The 18912-nt window shown below is 39.4% G+C and overlaps 1 protein-coding gene across 1 annotated transcript; it reads left to right on the top strand.

Annotated features, from left to right (window-relative positions):
• The first annotated feature begins 5353 nt into the window (after positions 1 to 5353).
• On the top strand, positions 5354 to 9875 carry LOC127691981 (uncharacterized). Its single transcript, XM_052191869.1, is given in 6 exon segments — positions 5354 to 5539; positions 6769 to 8368; positions 8371 to 8789; positions 8844 to 8966; positions 8968 to 9049; positions 9052 to 9875. Coding segments are annotated over 6 exon segments (3234 nt in total).
• The last annotated feature ends 9037 nt before the right edge of the window (positions 9876 to 18912 follow it).

Genomic DNA, 18912 nt, shown 5'->3' with positions numbered 1-18912 from the left:
TGCACACTCTTGGACTAACTGGATATTAGTAGCCACATCTGTATTGCTGCATACAAAAAGCAGTAATAAATACAAATGTTTAGCCAGGTCCCTATCTAAAATACATGGAATGATATGAGAGATAATGACAGGTAAAATTCTATATTCAGCATAATGGGAAGGTAAAATTCATAAAAAAAAAAAAAGCAAAATGGCATTCTTATTGGCCTACATAAGCTATTTGGAAGGGTTGATAGCATTCTGATCTTTCTCAGAGTAAAAGACTCAGAAAAAAAGTTTCCAAGCAAATAATCTCAAGAAAAAATCTGGGGAAGCCATTCAAAAATAACTGACAAAATAAACATTCAACCAAAAGTTATCAACAGAGATGTGGGAATGATACTTCGTATTCATCAAAGGAAAAATTCATGAAGATGAACTTTCAATTCTGAACACATATGTGGCAAATACACAGGAATCCTCATTTGTAATGGAAACATTACTAAAGCTAAAAACACATATTGAACATCACACAAGAATAGTGGGAGACTTAAACACTCCACTGTCACCAATAGACAGGTCATGGAAACAGAATCTAAACAGAGACATAATGAAACTAGCAGATATTATGAACAAAATGGGCTTAACAGACATCCACAGAACATTTCACGCTAAAAGACAGAAAAAATATACCTTCCTTTTAGCTTCTCATAGAATCTTCTCCAAAGCTGAACATGTGTATTGGACATAAACCTCAGAAAATACAAGAATATTGAAATAATGCCATGTATCCTATCAGATCACCACAGATTAAGGCTGGTCTTCAATAAAAACAAAAATAACCAAAAGCCCACATATTCATGGAAGCTGATCAACTCTCTACTTAATAACTTCATCAGAGAAGAAATAAGAAAGACATTAAAGACTAGCATTTGATGAAAATTCACTATATGTGCAACTGAACAGTATATCTGAAAGAAGCAAACACACCCAGGAGGAGTAAAATGAAAGAAACAGTTAAAGTAAGGGCTAAAACCAACCAATTAAAAACAAAGTGAGCTACACAATTAAATCAATAAAATTAAGAGCTACTTTTAAAAGAAAATATACAAGACAGATAAGCTCTTCGCAGTACTAAAGGGCCGAGAGACTGTATGTAAAGTAATAAAATCAGAAATGAAAAAGGAGATGTAGCAACAGAAATTGAGAACATTCAAAAACCTATCAGATCCTACTACAAGAGTATTTACTAAACAAAACTGGAAAACTTAGATGAAACAGATAATTTACTAGACAGATATCACATAACAAAGTTAAATCAGGATCATGTAAACTATCAAAACAGTCCCATAATCCCCTAAGGAAATAAAACCTGACATTAAAATTCTCCCAACCAAAAAAGTCCCAGGACCAGATGGATTTAGTGCAGAATTATACCAGACTGCTAAAGAGTATCTAATACCATTACTCCTCAAACTATCCCCCAAAACAAAACAACAACAACAACAACAAAAAAAAAAAAAAAAAAGAAGGAACACTACCTATTTCCTTCTGTCAACTCACAGTCTTCCTAATACCTTAAACCACACAAAAACCCAAAAAGAAAGTTTCAGACCATTTTCACTTATGATTATCAATGCAAAAATACTCAATAAAATTTTCACAAACTGAATCCAAGAAAATATCAAAACCATTATTTGCTATCATCAAAACCATTATTCAACATGATCAAGTAGGCTTTATCCAAGGGATGCAGGCATGGTTCAATAAAAGGAAATCCATCAATAGAATCCACTATATAAGCAAACTCAAAGAAAAAAATTATATGATCATCTCATTAGATGCTGTAAAGTCCTTTGACAAAATCCAACACTGCTTCATGATAAAGTCTTAGAGAAAGCAGGAATTCAAGGCAATTAAAATTAAAGCAATATACAGCAGACCAACAGTAAACATCAAATTAAATAGAGAAAAATTTGAAGCAATCTTAATAAATAACGGACAGGACTAACTAGATTGTGCACTCTACCTCTATTTTCAATATATTTGAAATTCTAGCTAGAGCAATTAAACAACAAAAGAAGGTCAAAGTAAAATATAGTGGAAAGGAAGAAGTCAAGGTATCACTGTTTTCAGTTGATGTGGTAGTATACATGAATGATGTTCAAAATTCCACCTGAGAACTCCTACATCTGATAAACAACTTCAGGAAAGTGGCTGAATATAAAATTAACATAAACAAATGAGTATCCTTCCTGTATAAAAAGGATCAACAGGCTAAGAGAGAAACTAGGGAAAGAACACCCATTACAATAGTCACAAATAATAAAAATATCTTGGTACAACTCTAACCAAGCAAGTGAAAAATTTGTATGATAATAACTTCAAGTCCCTGAGGAAAGAAATTGGCTAAGACAACACAGGATGGAAAGATCTCCAATGTTCATGGATCCTTAGAATTGGCATAATAAAAATGATGATCTTACCAAAAGTAATCTACAGATTCAATTCAATTCCCATCAAAATTTCAACTCAGTTCTTCACAGAGACAGAAAGACAATGCTCATCTTCATATGGAATAACTAAAACCTAGGATATCCTGGGGCAATTGCCATACTTGAACTCAAGCTATACTAGAGGGCAATAGTGATAAAAAAAACAGGAAGGTATTGGTACAGAGACAGACATGTATATCAATGGAATAGTATTGAAGACCCAGAAATAAACCCATACACCTTTGGTCACTTGATTATTAACACAGAAGCCAAACCCATTCAGTAGAAAAAAGAAAACAACTTAAACAAATTGTGCTGGTGTTACTGGCAGTCTGCATGTAGAAGAATGTAAATTGATCCATTTTTAAGTCATTTTGCAAAGCCCATATCCAAGTAGAGCAAGGACTTCCCCATAAAACCAGATACACTGAAGCATAGAGAAGAAAAAGTGGAAAATAGGATTAAAAACTTTGGGACAGAAGGAATTTTCCTGAACAGAATACAAATGGCTCACGCTCTAAGTCCAACAACTGACAAATGTGACCTCTTGAAACTAAAACCTTCTATCATACAAAGGACACTGTTAATAGGCCAAAACAGCAACCTACAGATTGGGAAAAGATCCTTTATCAATCCTACATTTGATAGAAGCTAATATCCAAAATATGCAAAGAACTAAAGAATTTAAACCTCAGAAAATCAAATAATCCAGTGAAAAATGTGGTACATAGTTAAACAGAGAATTCTCAATTGAGGAATTTTGAATGGCCTATAATCATATAAAGAAATGTTCAACTATCTTAGTCATCAGGGAAACTCAAATCAAAATGACCCTGATATTCCTCCATATACCATTCACAATGTCTAAGATCAAAAACTCAGCCAATACCTGATGCTGGTGAGGATGTGGAGAAAAAAGAACATTCTTCCATTGCTGGTGGGATTACAACTTGGTACAGCTACTTTGGAAACCAATCTGATGGGTCCTCAGAAAACTGGAAATAATTGTACCTGAAGACCCAGGAATACCAGTCCTGGATATATACCCAAATAATGCTCCCCCACATCACAGGGACACATGCTCCACTATGTTCATAGCAGCTTTATTTATAATAGACAGAAGCTGGAAACAGCCCTAATACCCCTCCATGGATAGAATGGATACATAAAATGTGATACATTTGCCCAATGGAATACTCCTAAGCTACTAAAAGCAAGGACATCATGAATTTGGCAGGCAAATGGTTGGAACTAGAAAATAACATTCTGAGTTAGTTATCCCAGATCAAAAAGAACATGGTATTTCCTCAATGCATATTAAGGAAATATGCATTTTTTCCTAAGTGCATATTAGGAAAAAAAAAAAAAGCTCAGAATACCCAGGATTCAGGTCACAGACCATAGGAAACCTAACAAAAGGAAGAACAAATTGTGCATCCTTGAATCCTACATAGAGGGAGGACTAAAATAATCAGGGGATGTAGAGAGAGAAGGGGATCTGGGTGTGAGAGGGAAGGGAGACTAGACAAAAGTGGTAGCAGGTTCAGGTATGGAGAAAACAGGACAGAAGCCAGGACGACCAGGAGAATGAATCAAATATTCAGTAGTGTATTGTAGGGAATAGGGGAACCACTAGATAGTCCCAGACAGAAGGGATATGGGAGATTCCCAGTAATTCTCTAGTGAGAATGACAATAGCTGAAATGATAGAGAGCAGGTTGGTAGAACCTGAAGAGACCACATCCAGCAGACAGATATGGCCCCCAGTTGAGGCCACCCACCTACCTCAAAAATTTTAACCCAGAATTTTTCCTGTCTAAAGGAAACACAGGGACAAAAATGGAGAAAAGAGTGAAGGAAAGGCCATCCAGAAACCACCAGACCATGTGATCAATCCCATCTGCTGACAACAAACCTCTACATTATTCCTAATGCTAAGAAGTTCTTGCAGACACTAGTCTGGTATGGCAGTACTCTTAGAGGCTCTACTAGCACCTAAGACAGATGCAGATAAACAGAACCATTGGACAGAGCCTAGGGACTCCGGTGGAAGATGTAGGGATTGAAGGTGCTTAAGGGATTGCAACCCCATAGGAAGAACAGCAGTATCAACTAACTGGATCCCTCAAAGCTCCCAGGGACTAAGCTACCAACCAAAGAGCACACATATGCTTCTGCTGCATATGTAGCAGAGGACTGCCTCATCTGGCCTCAGTGGGAGGATATGTGCTTGTTTCTTAAGAGACTTGATGCCCCAGAGAATGGAAATGCTACCTTGGTGAGTGGTAGGAGTGAGAGTACAGCAGGTGGTTGTACTCACTTAGAGGCAAACAGGTGGTTATGGGGCCGGGGGTTAATTGAGATCAGACAGAGAAGGCAAAAATTTGAAATGTAACTAAATAAAACAATTAATAAATATAATTTACTGGAAAAAAAGATAAGTTATGATCTCAGAATGAAGAGCCCTGTATGTGCAGTCAGAAGTCTAAGAATAATAATCCCTAAGAAACAACCCAAGTTCCATAAAGTAGCCCACGTTACTTAGAGGCTTCCTTCCCAAGGAGGATATTTGACCTGATGGACTCACGCTGACAGATGACAGAAGAATTCTGGGGCTTAAGCAGAGAAACAATACATGAACAGAGATTTTTCTTTGACTGTCTCAGCAGCAGGATTTGGAAGGGGGTTATAGAGAAAGCCAGGAGGTGGGTGGGCTCCTGGGGTAGAGGCTGGGGAGGGGCTGTTGCACCCTCCCTCCTGCCAGTAGTCCTTTGTGATGAGGAGGCCTCAGTTGTGTGATGTGCCCTGAGCCCTCCTTGACAAGTCAGGTGCTGTACTCCAGGACTCAGTGGCCTGTGAGCTACACTGCGATTCAGAAGATGGAGATTTTTTTCCTTCTGATGAATAGCATTATTAACTTGTGGAAGATCCCCAGCTCCATGTCCTTAGTAGTGGACATGGGCTTTGCAATAATGTGCGGAGTGCGGCTCTTTTACCTACTAATCCCATTCCTGAAGGAGTATCCAGAGTCACCACCACCTGGAAGCCAAAAGAACATCCCAAAGGTGAGAAAGCCTTGGTTGACATACAATAGAGCAGCAGTCCAAGATTCTTACTCTCACATGTCCGAGAAAGACAGGTGTAGTGAAAAAATTGGACTGTTTTATTTAAAAAAAAAACAAAAATATAAGAATATATTTTATTTTAATCTCAGGTGTAGGATATTGGATTCTTTCTGATTGTGCACAGTAGCTGACTATGATTTGCCTCATGCTGTAGCAGGGGTATGATTCTGCCAGGAGCAGACAGTTTCTGATTTGTGTGATATTTGGAATTCTGGGGACTTTTCAGAGGGTAGATAAATGCTAGGGCCTTGAGAGGTATGATGGTTTGCTAGTTGTTGGTTGTTTATTTTCTGGAATTTTTGTTTGTTAAGCATAGGTATGAAAAGAAGATAGAAGAAGAAGAAATTGATATCCTGAATGTCAAGATTAAACATACCCCAAAGCAACCAACCCCCCTAACTAGTAGGAAATAGTCTAACAATAACATCTCCCCCTTTCCACTCCATGCTTTTTTCATCTCTCATCTAGTGTTAGGGGATTGAAAAGGTGGAAGAAAGAGGGTGAAAAAGGGTGAAAGAAAATAGAACCTAAAGTCTAGCTACAGACAGGTGAGTAGAAATCTCCAGAAAGAGTAGAAGCACATCAGTCTACTGTCCACAGGGCAGAGGAGATAGAGGCCTGAGCTGGTACCTGAAGCCCTCAGACCATATGTACAGGGTGACAGAGAGGCCACTAAGAATGACTCTAGCTCCATGGACAGACTGCATTTCTGAGATTGTGGGGACACAGGACAAGCTCTGAGAAAAGTCATCTGCCCTCTACTCAGGCACTTACTTTTGTTTGTGTTGAGCTGATGTGAAGCAGGTGATAGACGAAGGGCTTCATTCAGGGCTTGGGTCTCCTCTGGTCTCAGGCAGCAGACATTACCTGACAGTATCCAGGCAGCTACAGATCTCAGCCTTGGGCAGGATCCTGTCTGAGGGACCCTGTCTGAGGAACACTGACCGAGGACATCCATGGTAAGTGTGACATAGACAGTCTTTTTCTGCTGTTTTCCCAACAAGGACAAAAAGAATGTGCTTATGCACAATATGAATGAGTCAAGGATGAATGAGAGAGAGCTCTCTGAGAAATGTGGATTTCATGTTATCCATGAACACACAGAGCAGGCAGCTTCTCTACCAGAGAAGAAAGAACCCCAGCTCATTTGTATTGTTTCTAACTGGCAGGTGGTGAAGAGGGCGCAGAGGAAGGGCAAAAAGAAAACTGCTCCTGTGAAAGCTTGCAGAAACAGCCCAAAGAATACACAGGATACCCAGAATGCATCACGACCTATGGAAAGGCCCATCCATCATCCTATACTGGACTCCTTTCCCCACCCCTTTTGGTACTCTAAGGAGAAACTGAATCAGCTTTCCCTCCCGCAACTGTTTTCTTACCTCAAGGTCTTAGAGGCCCTGATACACCAGAAATTTAACCAACTTTTATGTGGCATATCCTCTGTGATCTCTGAGGCAGTTGTGGCTACTGCCTGGGTCTCCAAGAAATCCTTCTCAGGAGGGTGTAAATGTGTAAGGTTTAATGATACAAGTGACCCTAACCAACCTTTATCTGTGCCTAAAGAACCTCCACAGCTTTTCCAAGACCAGCACTTTCCCCACCAACATGTGACAAGGAGCATGGTAGGTCTTCCAAGCTCTATACCAAAACAGACATCCCCTCCAAAAGTAAATGAGCCCTGGCAACACAGACTAAATTGGAACGACATCACAGGCTATGACATACAAAAATGTCAAGCAGCCATTAGCCAGCCCACTGACAACTTATCTGGGGAGTGTCTGCCCACTAAAGCTATCAGGTCAGCCTCCATTTGTCCTGGGCATTATCAAATGATCCACCATCATGAGGACCCACAGCATGAAAAGAAGGCAATTAATGTGGGAGAACACAAAGGTATCCATGTCAGATTCTGTCCATCAGGTAAACTGATAAAGCTTCAGGAAGATTACCAACCAAATGGTGGTGGTTATTGCAAGGACCAGCCTAACCTTAACCAGCCTGCCCAGCCCTCCATCCTCAATTCCAAACGTGACAAGTGCAGCCGGATGATGAGTTCTGTGCCAACATTGATTCCCTTAAAGAGTGCCAGAGCAAGTTCAGCCATATTTAACAAGGTTGTAGACAAAAATCTGCCTTGTACTTCAAGCAGCACTCCTGGGAAGGGTCGGGAGCCCAGGAACCCTGCACTGAAGACAGATAAGCTGCTCTCTATAAACACCAGCAATGATCTTTCCTTCATTGATCCAAATACAAAAATGAAGCTGGAAGCAAGCATCACGCAGTTTCCTGTGAAATACAGAAGATTTCCCTGTGTTTCCAAGGCTGAATTCTATTCCAAGACTGCAATGATCTTGGAAAAATTGCATCACCAAGATCCAGGAGGGAAAAGGGTAGAAACGCTATCATCTGCCAGGCTGCAACATCCCCTGTTTGAACACTCGTGTCCAGATGTTTGGGAGACTCAAAGAACCCCTCCACCTGCTGCCAGTCGTGGGCCCACAAGGTCCAATCCAGATCAATGGCTGAGAAACAACAGTGTTCAACCCTATACTTCCTGCTTGCAGGCAAAACACCAGCAGAGCAGGACTATCCAAGCAACTGTGAGAGGCACCCTGCAGTCAAATACCAGCCCAGGAATGGCTAAGCATGCACCCTGGAAGCAGTCTCAAGATGCAGCTTTAGCACATCCCCACTTGAGTGCACCAACCCTCAACCCTGAAGACAGTTTCTCACCTTCTATGGCCAAACAAACCAACTTACTGAAGGTAAAAAAGAGCTACCTCATGCATGGAGGGTGAGTGTGGGTTCTAGTGAGATTCCCAAGGGGCAAGCCATCAATATCTCTTTCAAGGGCTATGAGTCTGTAGACTATCTCCAAACACCTTCTACTCAAAACTCAGGGGACATTAAAATAGCTGGAGACAGAGTGGCTCATTCTAAAAGCTCACTGAAGAACATCACCAGAAATGCTGTCCAATTTGAAAACATCAGCACAAAATACCAGGGACAGGGAGATTCTTTGAGGAATGAAAGCCCTCTATCAGTTAGGGACCTACAAGAGGAAGTAGATAGGAAAAATCTCATCTACAGTACAGCAGTTGAGCTACAATACCACATAAATACTCTGCTCCAAAACGTGGAGGATAATGAAGACAAGCCATCAAAACTCACCATAGATCCTGTGACCCAGGTACAATAGTATAAAAGGGAACTGATATTCTACGTGGATAACTCCACATCAAAGTTCGAATTGGGATCTCCACATCGAAGCCCCAAGGGTCACAACAATTCATTCAGATACAAAGAAATTAGAGGCAAACAAGAGCCAGGCATTGGCTATAAAGCCTTTGACCCCCATCAAAATACAAAGAAAAGGAATGGGCCATGGTCACCTTCTGAGTCCCAAAGAGAACCATCCAGTCAAGGACAGGGGAAATGGAGGCCAGGAGCAACAGCTGTTGCTGCCTGGGAAGTCTCTGACCAAGATAAAATTAGAACAAAGAGTGGAAAGGAGTGTTCTCCACACAGAAGCCCCGAGATGCATAACCATTCTCCGAGATACACAGAAATCAGAGACAAATCACAGCCCAGTGTTAATGACCAGCAAGCTTGTGACCATCATCTGAATATCCTGAATAGAATAACTTTTGACAACCTCCTCACTCCCAAGGGAAAGAATCATGCATGTCGTCACAGGGTAACTGGAGACAAGCAGCAGTTAGAGCTTGCTGACCAGAAAGCCTGTGACTCTGGTCAAAGTACAAGGAGTGGAATGGGCTCCTGTCCACATGGAAACTCCAAGTGGCACAACCTTCCATTCAGATACAGAGAGATTGGAGAAAAAGCACCACTGGGTGTTAATGCCCAGAGAACCTGTGACCAACATCCACACAGTGTGAAAGGAAGAGGCTTTGACCACCTCCCCAGTCCTGAGAGGAACCGCCATCCCCACAGTTCCAAAGTAGTTGGAGATGAGCAGCAGTCAAGTCTTGCTCACCAGAGAGCCTATGATGCAGGACAAATTAAAAAGAAGAGTGGAATGGCTAGGTGTCCATACAGATGTCTGGATGTGTACAACTTTTCATTCCGACATGGAATAATTGAAAACCAGCAACAGACAGGCATTGTCCTTAGAATCTGTGAGCAACGTCAAAGCATAAAAGAAGGAAAGGGCCAATCTATGAGCCCCAAAGTGAACCATTCTGTCAAGCACAGGGGACACGGAGGCCAGGACCAATCTGGCCTCTCTGCCTAGAGAGCCTCTAACCTGAGGTAGACCTTACCAGCAAAGGCCTAAGAACTGGTACCACCTGCCCAGTCATTGTTTCCCCTATGGTTTCTTGAAAATAAATGTTGGCATTTTCCCTGAAAAAAAATTACAATAAATACTTACAAAAATGCAGACAAAATGGAACCCTTATTTACTCTGTTGGGAAGGTACCTGGTGCAAGATTTTTGGAAATCACCATTTGTGTGATAACATTAAATCCTTGAATAAATAAATTGAAGTTTTCCTCAGAATATGGAAAGATCTCCCATGGTCATGGATTGGCAGGATTAATATATTAACAATGCCTTTCTTACCAAAAGTAATCTACAGATTCAGTGCCATCTCCAACAAAATCTCAACTCAACTCCTCATAGATTTAGAAATAGCAATTCTCAAATTCATTTTGAATTAAAAAACAAAAAAAAACCCAAAACCCTCCAAGGATAGCAAAAACTCTTCTCAACAATAAAAAATCTTTTGGTGGAATCACCGTCCATGACCTCAAGCTGTACTACAAAGCAATAGAGATTAAAAAAAGAAACTGCATTGTATTGGTGAAGAGACAGGTAGTAAGATTAATGGAATAGAATTGAACCAGAAATGAACCCCCACACCTATAGACACTTATTTTTCTATATTCTATGTTTACATTCCAAATGATTTTCCCTTTCCTTGTTCCCCCCTTCCCATAAGTTCCCTAAGCCCTCTTCCCTCAGCCCATTCTCCTATCAACCCCCTCCTACTTCTCTGCCCTGGTACTCCCCTACAATGCTAGAACAAGCCTTTCCAGAATCAGGGACCTTGCCTTCATTCTTGTTGGGAGTCATTTGATATGTGAATTGTGTCTTATGTATTCAGTTTCTGAGTTAATATCCACTTATCAGTGACTGTAGTCCATGGGTGTATCTTTGACAAAGGAACTAAAAGCATCAGGTAGAAAAAAGGCAGCATTTTCAACAAATGGTGCTAGTTTAACTGTCAACCTGGAAAAGAATGCAAATTGAGCTGTTTTTATCTCCCTGTACAAAGCTTAAGTCCAAGTGCTTCAAGGACCTCCACATAAAACCAGATACACTGAACCTAATACAAGAAAAAGTGGGGAAAAATACTCGAACACATGTCACAAGGAAAAAATTCCCAAACAGAACACAAATAGTGTATGCTCTAATATCAAGAATGTACAAATGGGACCTCATAAAACTGCAAAACTTTTATAAGGCAAAGGACACTATTAATAGGGACAAATGGTAACCCACAGGTTGGGAAAAAAATCTTTAAAAACCCTACATCTGGTAGAGGGCTAACGTCCAAAATATATATATAAAAAAAAAAATCCAGAAGATATAGTCCACAGAACCAAATAACCCTATTAAAAATTTGAGTAAAGACCTAAGTATGCAATGTTCAACAAAGGAGTCTCTAATGGCTGAGAAAGACTTAAAGAAATGTTCATTGTATACCATGACTTTGGGTATGTTGTACCTTCATTTTCATTGAATTCTAAAAAGTCTTTAATTACTTTCCTTATTTTTTCTTGGTCAAGTTATCATTGAGCAAATTATTGTTCAGCTTACATGTTTATGTGGGATTTCAATTTTTTTTTAATTGAAGGCCAGCTCCTTAGGTATGTTTCTTGAAAAAAAAAAGGTAATTCTTCATTTACACTTCAAATGTTGTCCCCTTTCCTTGATCCCCACACCCCCGAAAATACCTTAAGGCATCTCCCCTTCCCCAATCAACCCATCCCCACTTCCCTATCCTGGTATTCCTCTACAATATGGTATCAAGTCTTTCCAGGACTAATGGCCTCTCCCTCATTTGGTGTACAGCAAGAACATCCTCTGATGGCTAAGTGTCTGGGTGCTGGGTAACTCCAAGTGTACTCTTTGGTTGATGGTTCTGTCCCTGGGAGATCTGGGAGTATTTGGTGATTCATATTTTTGTTCCTCTGATGGCACTGGAAACCCCTTCAGCTCCTTGGGTCCTTTATATATCTCATCCATTGAAAACCCAGTGCTCAGTTCAATGACTGGCTGAGAGTTTGCCACTCTGTATTTGTCATGCACTACCAGAGTCTCCCAAGTGACAGCTATAACCATCTCCTATCTGCAACCACTTGTGTGCATCCATAATAGTGTCTGGATTTTGTAATTGTATATGGGATAGATTCCTAAGTGGGTAGTATCTGGATGGTCTTTCCTTCAGACTCTGTTCTACACTTTGTCTCTGTATCTCTTTCTGTAGGTATTTTGTTGCTCCTTCTAAGAAGAACTAGAATATCCATATTTGTTCTTCCTCCTTGTTGGGCATTATTTGATATGTGAATTGTATCTTCTGTATTCCAAACTTCTAGGCTAATATCCATATATCAGTTCTTTTGTGATTGGGTTACCTCACTCAGGATGATATTCTCCAGTTCTATCCATTTGTCTATGAATTTCATGAATTCATTGTTTTCAATGGCTGAATAGTACTCCATTGTGTATATATATATCACATTTTCTGTATTCAATCCTCCATTGAGGGACATCTGGGTTCTTTAAAGCTTCTGGATATTATAAATAAGGCTGCTATTATAAATAAGGCTGCTATGAACACAGTGCAGCATGTGTCCTTATTACATGCAGGAGAATCCTCTGGGTCCTTCTGTAATATTATGCCCAGTTTTCTGGGGGAACTGCTACACTGATTGAGTGGTTTTACCAGCTTGCAATGCTACAAGACATGGAAAAGGATTCCTTTTTTTCCACAACCTCTCCAGCAACTGCTGTCTCCTGAGTTTTTGATCTTAGCCATTCTGACTGGTGTGAGGTGAAATCTCAGGGTTGTTTAGATTGCATTTCCCTGTTGTCTAAGGATGTTGAAGAGTTCTTTAGGAGCTTCTCAGCCATTTGATATTCTTCTGGTGAAAATTCTCTGTACCCCCTTTTTAATAGGGTTATTTGGTTCTCTAGGGTCTAACTTCTTGAGTTCATTGTATGTATTGGATATTAGCCCTCTGTTGGATGAAGGGTTGGTAAAGATCTTTTCTCAATTTTCTGGTTGCCATTTTGTCCTATTGAGAGTATCCTTCACTTTATAGAAACTTTGTAATTTTATGAGGTCCCATTTGTCAATTCTTGATCTTAGAGCATAGGCTATTGGGTTTCTGTTCAGGAAATATTCCACTGTGGTGCCTCTCTGTTACCCAGTTTTTTTTTTCAATATTAGCTGCAGTGTGTCTGGCATTTATGTGGAAATCCTTGACCAACTTGGACTTGAGCTTAGTACAAGGGCATAAGAATAGAACTATTTGCATTCTTCTGTATGCTAGCCACCAGTTGAGCCAGCACCATTTGTTGAAAAGGCTATTTTCCACTGGGTGAAATTAGCTCCATTGTCAAAGATCAAGTGTCCATAGGTTTGTGGGTTCATTTCTGGGTCTTCAATTCTATTCCATTGATCTACCTGCCTGACACTACCAACACCATGCAGTTTTGAACACTATTGCTCTGTAGTACTGCTTCAGGTCTGGGATACTGATTTCCCAGAAGTTCTGTTTCTGTTGACAATAGTTTCAGCTATCCTGGGTTTTTTGTTATTCCAGATGAATTTGCGAATTGTTCTTTCTAGCTCTATGAAGAATTGAGTTGGGATTTTGATGGGGATTGTATTGAATTTGTATATAACTTTTGGCAAGATGGACATTTTTCACTACTTTAATCCTGCCAATCCATGAGCATAGGAGATCATTGCATCTTCTGAGGTCTTCTTTGGTTTCTTTCTTCAGAGACTAGAAGTTCTTGTCATACAGATCTTTCACTTGTTTTGTTAGAGTCACCCCCAGATATTTTATATTTCTGTGACTATTTTGAAGGGAGTTGCTTGCCCAGTTTCTTTCTCGCCCTGTTTATTCTTGGAATGTAGGGAAGCAACTGATTTGCTTGAGTTAATTTTTTATCCTGGCACTTTGCTGAAGTTGTTTTTCAGCAGTAGGAGTTCTCAAGTGGAGTTTTTTGGTTCACTTATGTATACTATCATATCATCTATAAATAGTTATAAGTTGACTTCCTCCTTTCCTATTCATATCCCTTTGACCTCCTTTTGTTTTCTAATTGCTCTAGCTAGAACTTCAAGTACTATATTGAATATATATGCGGAGATTTAGCTGCCTTTTCTGGTCCCTGAATTTAGTAGGAATGCTTCAACTTTCTTTCCATTTAGTTTGATTCAAGCTACAGGTTTACTGTATAATGCTTCTATTATGTTTAGATATGGGCATTGGATTCCCGATCTTTCAAAGACTTTTAGCATGAAAGGATGCTGAATTTTGTCAAATGCTTTTTCAGCATCTAATGAAATGACCATGTGGTTTTTTTTCTTTGAGTTTATGTAGTGGATTACATTGATGGATTTCTGTATATTCTGCATCCATGGTATGAAACCTACTTATCTTGGTGAATGAGAATTTTGATTTGTTCCTTGAATTCAGTTGGCAAGAACTTTATTGAGTATTTTTGAATAAGTATTCATAAGGGAAATTGGCTTGAAGTGCTCTATCTTTGTTGGATCTTTGTATGGCTTTGGTATCAGCATAATTGTGGCTTCATAGAATGAGTTGGGTAGTGTTCCTTCTGTTTCTATTTTATGAAATAGTTTGAAGAGTATTGGTGTTAGGTATTCTTTGAAGGTCTGATATAATTCTGCACTGAAACCGCCTCGATCTGTGCTTTTGTTGGTTGGAAGACTTTCAATGATCACTTAAATTTCTTTAGGTGTTATGGGACTGTTTAGATGATCTATTTGATCCTGAAGTAATTTAAGTATTTGGTATCTGTCTAGGAAATTGTCCATTTCCTCCAGATTCTCCAGTTGTGTTGAATATAGGCTTTTGTAGTAGGATCTCATAATTTCTTGAATTTCTTCAGTTTCTGTTATTTCTTCTTGTTTTCATTTCTGATTTTGTTAAGTTGGATACTGTCTCTGTGTCCTCTGGATAGTCTGGCTAAAGGTTTATCTATTGTTTATTTTCTGAAAGAACCAGCTCCTGGTTTTGTTGATTCTTTGTATAGTTCTTCTTGTTTCAACTTGGTTGGTTTCAGCCCTTATTTTGATGATTTCCTACCTTTTACTCTCTTGGGTGTATTAGCTTTTTTCTGTTCCAGAGCTTTCAGGTGTGCTGTTAAGCTGCTAGTATATGCTCTCTCCAGCTTCTTTTTGGAGGCACCCAGGGCTATGAGTTTTCCTCTTAGCACTGCTTTCATTGTGTCCTATAAATTTGGGTATGTTGTGCCTCCAATTTTATTAAATTCTATAAAAGTTTTGATTTCTTTCCTTATTTTTTTCCTTGAACAAGTTACACTTGACTAGAGCATTGTTCAGCTTCCATGTGTATGTGTGCTTTCTGCTGTTTTTGTTGCTATTGAAGACCACCCTTACTCCATTGAACAGAGCCATATTGGGTGTCATGCCACTTGGTAGGGACTCCACATTGATCAAGGTGAATGTCCTCTCCCAGACTTTGTTAAGCAGGGATTCCTGTGCTCTTCAGGATCCTGCTCCACCTAAGGTGGAGCACTTGGAGTGAAGGTGAAATTCATTGTTCCTCCGGGTCTATGAATTCCTGAATTAAGCAGGTGACCCATCCAGCTGCCTGAGCAGTGGAGCCAAGAACTGCCAGAAGACTTGGAACTCAGCCGGGAGTCTGGGGAGAGGGGCTTGCCCAAACAGTAAAATGGTCTGACCTCCATTAAAGTTGGGGCCTCAACTGGTAGATTATTATCCTGGTCCTTGACATTTTCACTGCTACCCACCATCCATTTCTTAGCTTCTCTTCCAGGAACCCAGTTTGCAGTCTCTACAGAATACAACACTCCATAGTGATCTCAGAAGAGACATTGGATTAGTTTGATCTTATATCTGTTGAGGTCTGTTTTGTGTCCTGGTCGATTTTTGAAGGAGGTACCATGAGGTGCTGAGAAGAAGGTATATCCTTTTGATTTAGGATGGAATGCTCTCTCTATATATATCTGTTCAACCAATTTGGTCCAAAACTTCAATTACTTTCACCCTGTCTCTTTTTAATTTGTGTTTCCCTGATCAGTTCATTGAGGAATGTTGAAGTCACCCACAATGATTGTGTGAGGTACAATGTGTGCTTTGAGCTTTAGTAAAGATTTTTTATGAATGGGTCCCTTTGTGTTTGAAGAATTGTTCAGAATTGAGAGTTCTTCTTGGTGGATTTTTCCTTTGATGAGTATGAAGTGTCCTTCAACATCTTTTTTTGATGACCTTAGTTTGAAAGCCAATTTTATCTGAATTTAAGATGGTTACTCCAGCTTCTTTCCTGAGACTAGTTGCTTGCAAAATTGTTTTCTAGTCTTTTACTCTGAGGTAGTGTTTTTCTTTGATACTGAAGTGCATTTCCTGTATGCAGCAAAATGCTAGGTCCTGTTTAAGTATCCTGTCCATTAGTCTCTGTCTTTTTATTGGAGAATTGATTCCATTGAAGTTAAGAGATAATTAATGCATTAGTGATTTTGTTTCCTGTCATTTTGATGCCATTTTTATGTTTGAGTCATCTTCTTTTGGGTTTGTAGAAAAAAGATTACTGCCTTGCTTTTTCTATGGTGTAGTTATCCTCCTTGTATTGGCATTTTCCATATATTATTCTTTGTAGTGCTGGATTTGTGGGCAGATGTTCTGTAAATTTGGTTTTATTGTGGAATATCTTGGTTTCTCCATCTATGGTGATTGAGAGATTTTTTGGGTATAGTAGTCTAGGCTGGCATTTGTGTTCTCTTAGAGTCTGTATGAGCTCTGCCCAGGATTTTCTAGCTTTGATAGTCTCTGGTGAGAAGTCTGGTATAATTCTGATAGGTCTGGCCTTTTTCTCTTACTGCTTTTAATATTCTTTCTTTGTTTATTACATTTGATGTTTTATTATGTGACAGAAGGTATTTTTGCTCTGATCTAGACTGTTTGGAGTTCTGTAGGCTTCTTGTACATTCATGGACATCTCCCTTTTTAGGTTAGGGAAGTTTTCTTCTTTAATTTTGTTGAAGATATTTACTGGCCCTTTAAGTGGTAAACCTTCACTCTCTTCTATACCTATAATCCTTAGATTTGGTCTTCTGATTGTGTCCTGGACTTCCTGAATGTTTTGGTTACAAGCTTCTTGCATCTTCTGTTTTCAATGTTTTCTGTGGTATCTTCAGCACACTAGATTCTTTCCTCTATCTCTTGTATTCTGTAGTTGGATGTTTGCATCTATGACTCCTGATTTCTTTCCAAGGTTTTCTATCTCCAAATTTGTCTCCCTTTGTGATTTCTTAGTTGTTTCTACTTCCATTTTTAGATTCTGTGTGGTTTTGCTTAGCTCTTTCAATTGTTTGTTTGTGTTTTCCTGTAATTCTTTAAGGAATTTTTGTGTTTTCTCTTTCAGGACTTCTGTCTATTGATCCATGTTCTTCTGTATTTCTCGAAGTGATTTTTGTGTTTTCTCTTTACGAGCTCTTTCTGTATGTTCTCTTTATGAACATGGGATCTGTTGACCTATGTTCTCCCATATTTCTTTTAGCAATTTTTGTGTTTCGCTTTGAAGGGCTTCTACCTGTTGACTCATGTTCTCCTGTAGTACTTAAGAAAGTTATTAACATCCCTTGAAATCCCCTAATAGCATCATGAGGTATAATTTTAAATCCAGGTCTTGCTTTTCTGGTGTGTTAAGTTAGCTGTTGTTGGAGAACTTGGTTCAGATGGAACCATGAAGCCTTGGTTTCTGTAGGTGATATCCTTACGTTGCCTTTTGTCATCTGGTTGTCTCTGGTGTTAGCTGGTTTTGCTGTCTCTGACTGTGTCTTCTCTGTGCTCTGTGGAGACCCGTTCTCTCTCTGTACACTAGTATGTCTGTACTTCTATGAGACCAACTCTCTTGTAGTTGTATTTGGGAATGTAGCTCTGTGGCCTCGACTAATTCTGGCTGCAGGCTGTGCTGGCTGTCTTCTTTGTGCTACAGGGTGTATAGCTGGTTTCTTGTATCACTTAGAGATGGCCTGCTGTGCTGGCTGCCTCCTCCACGCTGCTGGTTGGATATCTGGATTCCTGTATCACTTGGAGATGGATCAGTGTGGCAGGGGATGTTTCCAAGCTGGGACAGAAACCCAAAGTCCCTGGATATCTGATAGGACACCTATGATTATTTCAATCTTCTGGATTCTGTTGAAGCCTGTTTTGTGACCTATTATGTGATCAATTTTGGAGAAGGTATGAGGTGCTGAGAAGAAAGTATATTCTTTTGATTTAGGATGAAATGTTCTATAGATATCTGTTAGATACATTTGATTCATGACTTCAGTTAGTTTTACCATGTGTCTGTTTAGTTTTTCTTTCCATAATCTGCCCATTTGACAGGAGTGAGGTGTTGAAGCCTCCCACTATTATTGTGTGAGGTACAAGGTGTGCTTTGAGCTTCAGTAAAGTTTCTTTTATGAATGTGGGTGCCCTGGCATTTGGAGCATATATGTTCAGAACTGAGAGTTCTTCTAGGTAGATTTTTCCTTTGATGAATATGAAGTGTCCTTAATTATCTTTTTTGATATTCGAATGGCTACTCCAGATTGTTTCTTGAGACCATTTGCTTGAAATTATTTTTCTAGCCTTTTACTCTGAGTATCTGTATTTGTCACTGAGATGTGTTTCCTGTATGTAGCAAAAGGTATACAGTCTGTTAGTCTATGTCTTTTTATTGTTGTATTGAGGCAACCAATGTTGCTTGCTGTTCTTTTTGTTAGAGATGCAATTATGGGTTTTTTGACTGTCTTCTTTTGTGTTTGTTGGAAGAAGAGTACTTTCTTGCTTTTTCTAGGGTGTAGTTTCCCTCTTTGTGTTGGATATTCCATTTATTATCCTTTTTAGGGATCTATGTATGGAAATATTTTGCATACATTTGGTTTTCTCATGGAATACCTTGCTTTCTCTATGTAAATTCAGAGGATTGCTGGGTATAATTGCCTAGGTTGATGTTTGTGTTCCCTTAGTGCCTATATGACATCTGCCCAGGATC

This window comes from Apodemus sylvaticus, chromosome 9, assembly GCF_947179515.1.
Source record: "Apodemus sylvaticus chromosome 9, mApoSyl1.1, whole genome shotgun sequence".
NCBI lineage: Eukaryota > Metazoa > Chordata > Mammalia > Rodentia > Muridae > Apodemus > Apodemus sylvaticus.
Note: the sequence above shows the minus strand (reverse complement) of the source record. Positions and strands in the feature narration are given on the sequence as shown.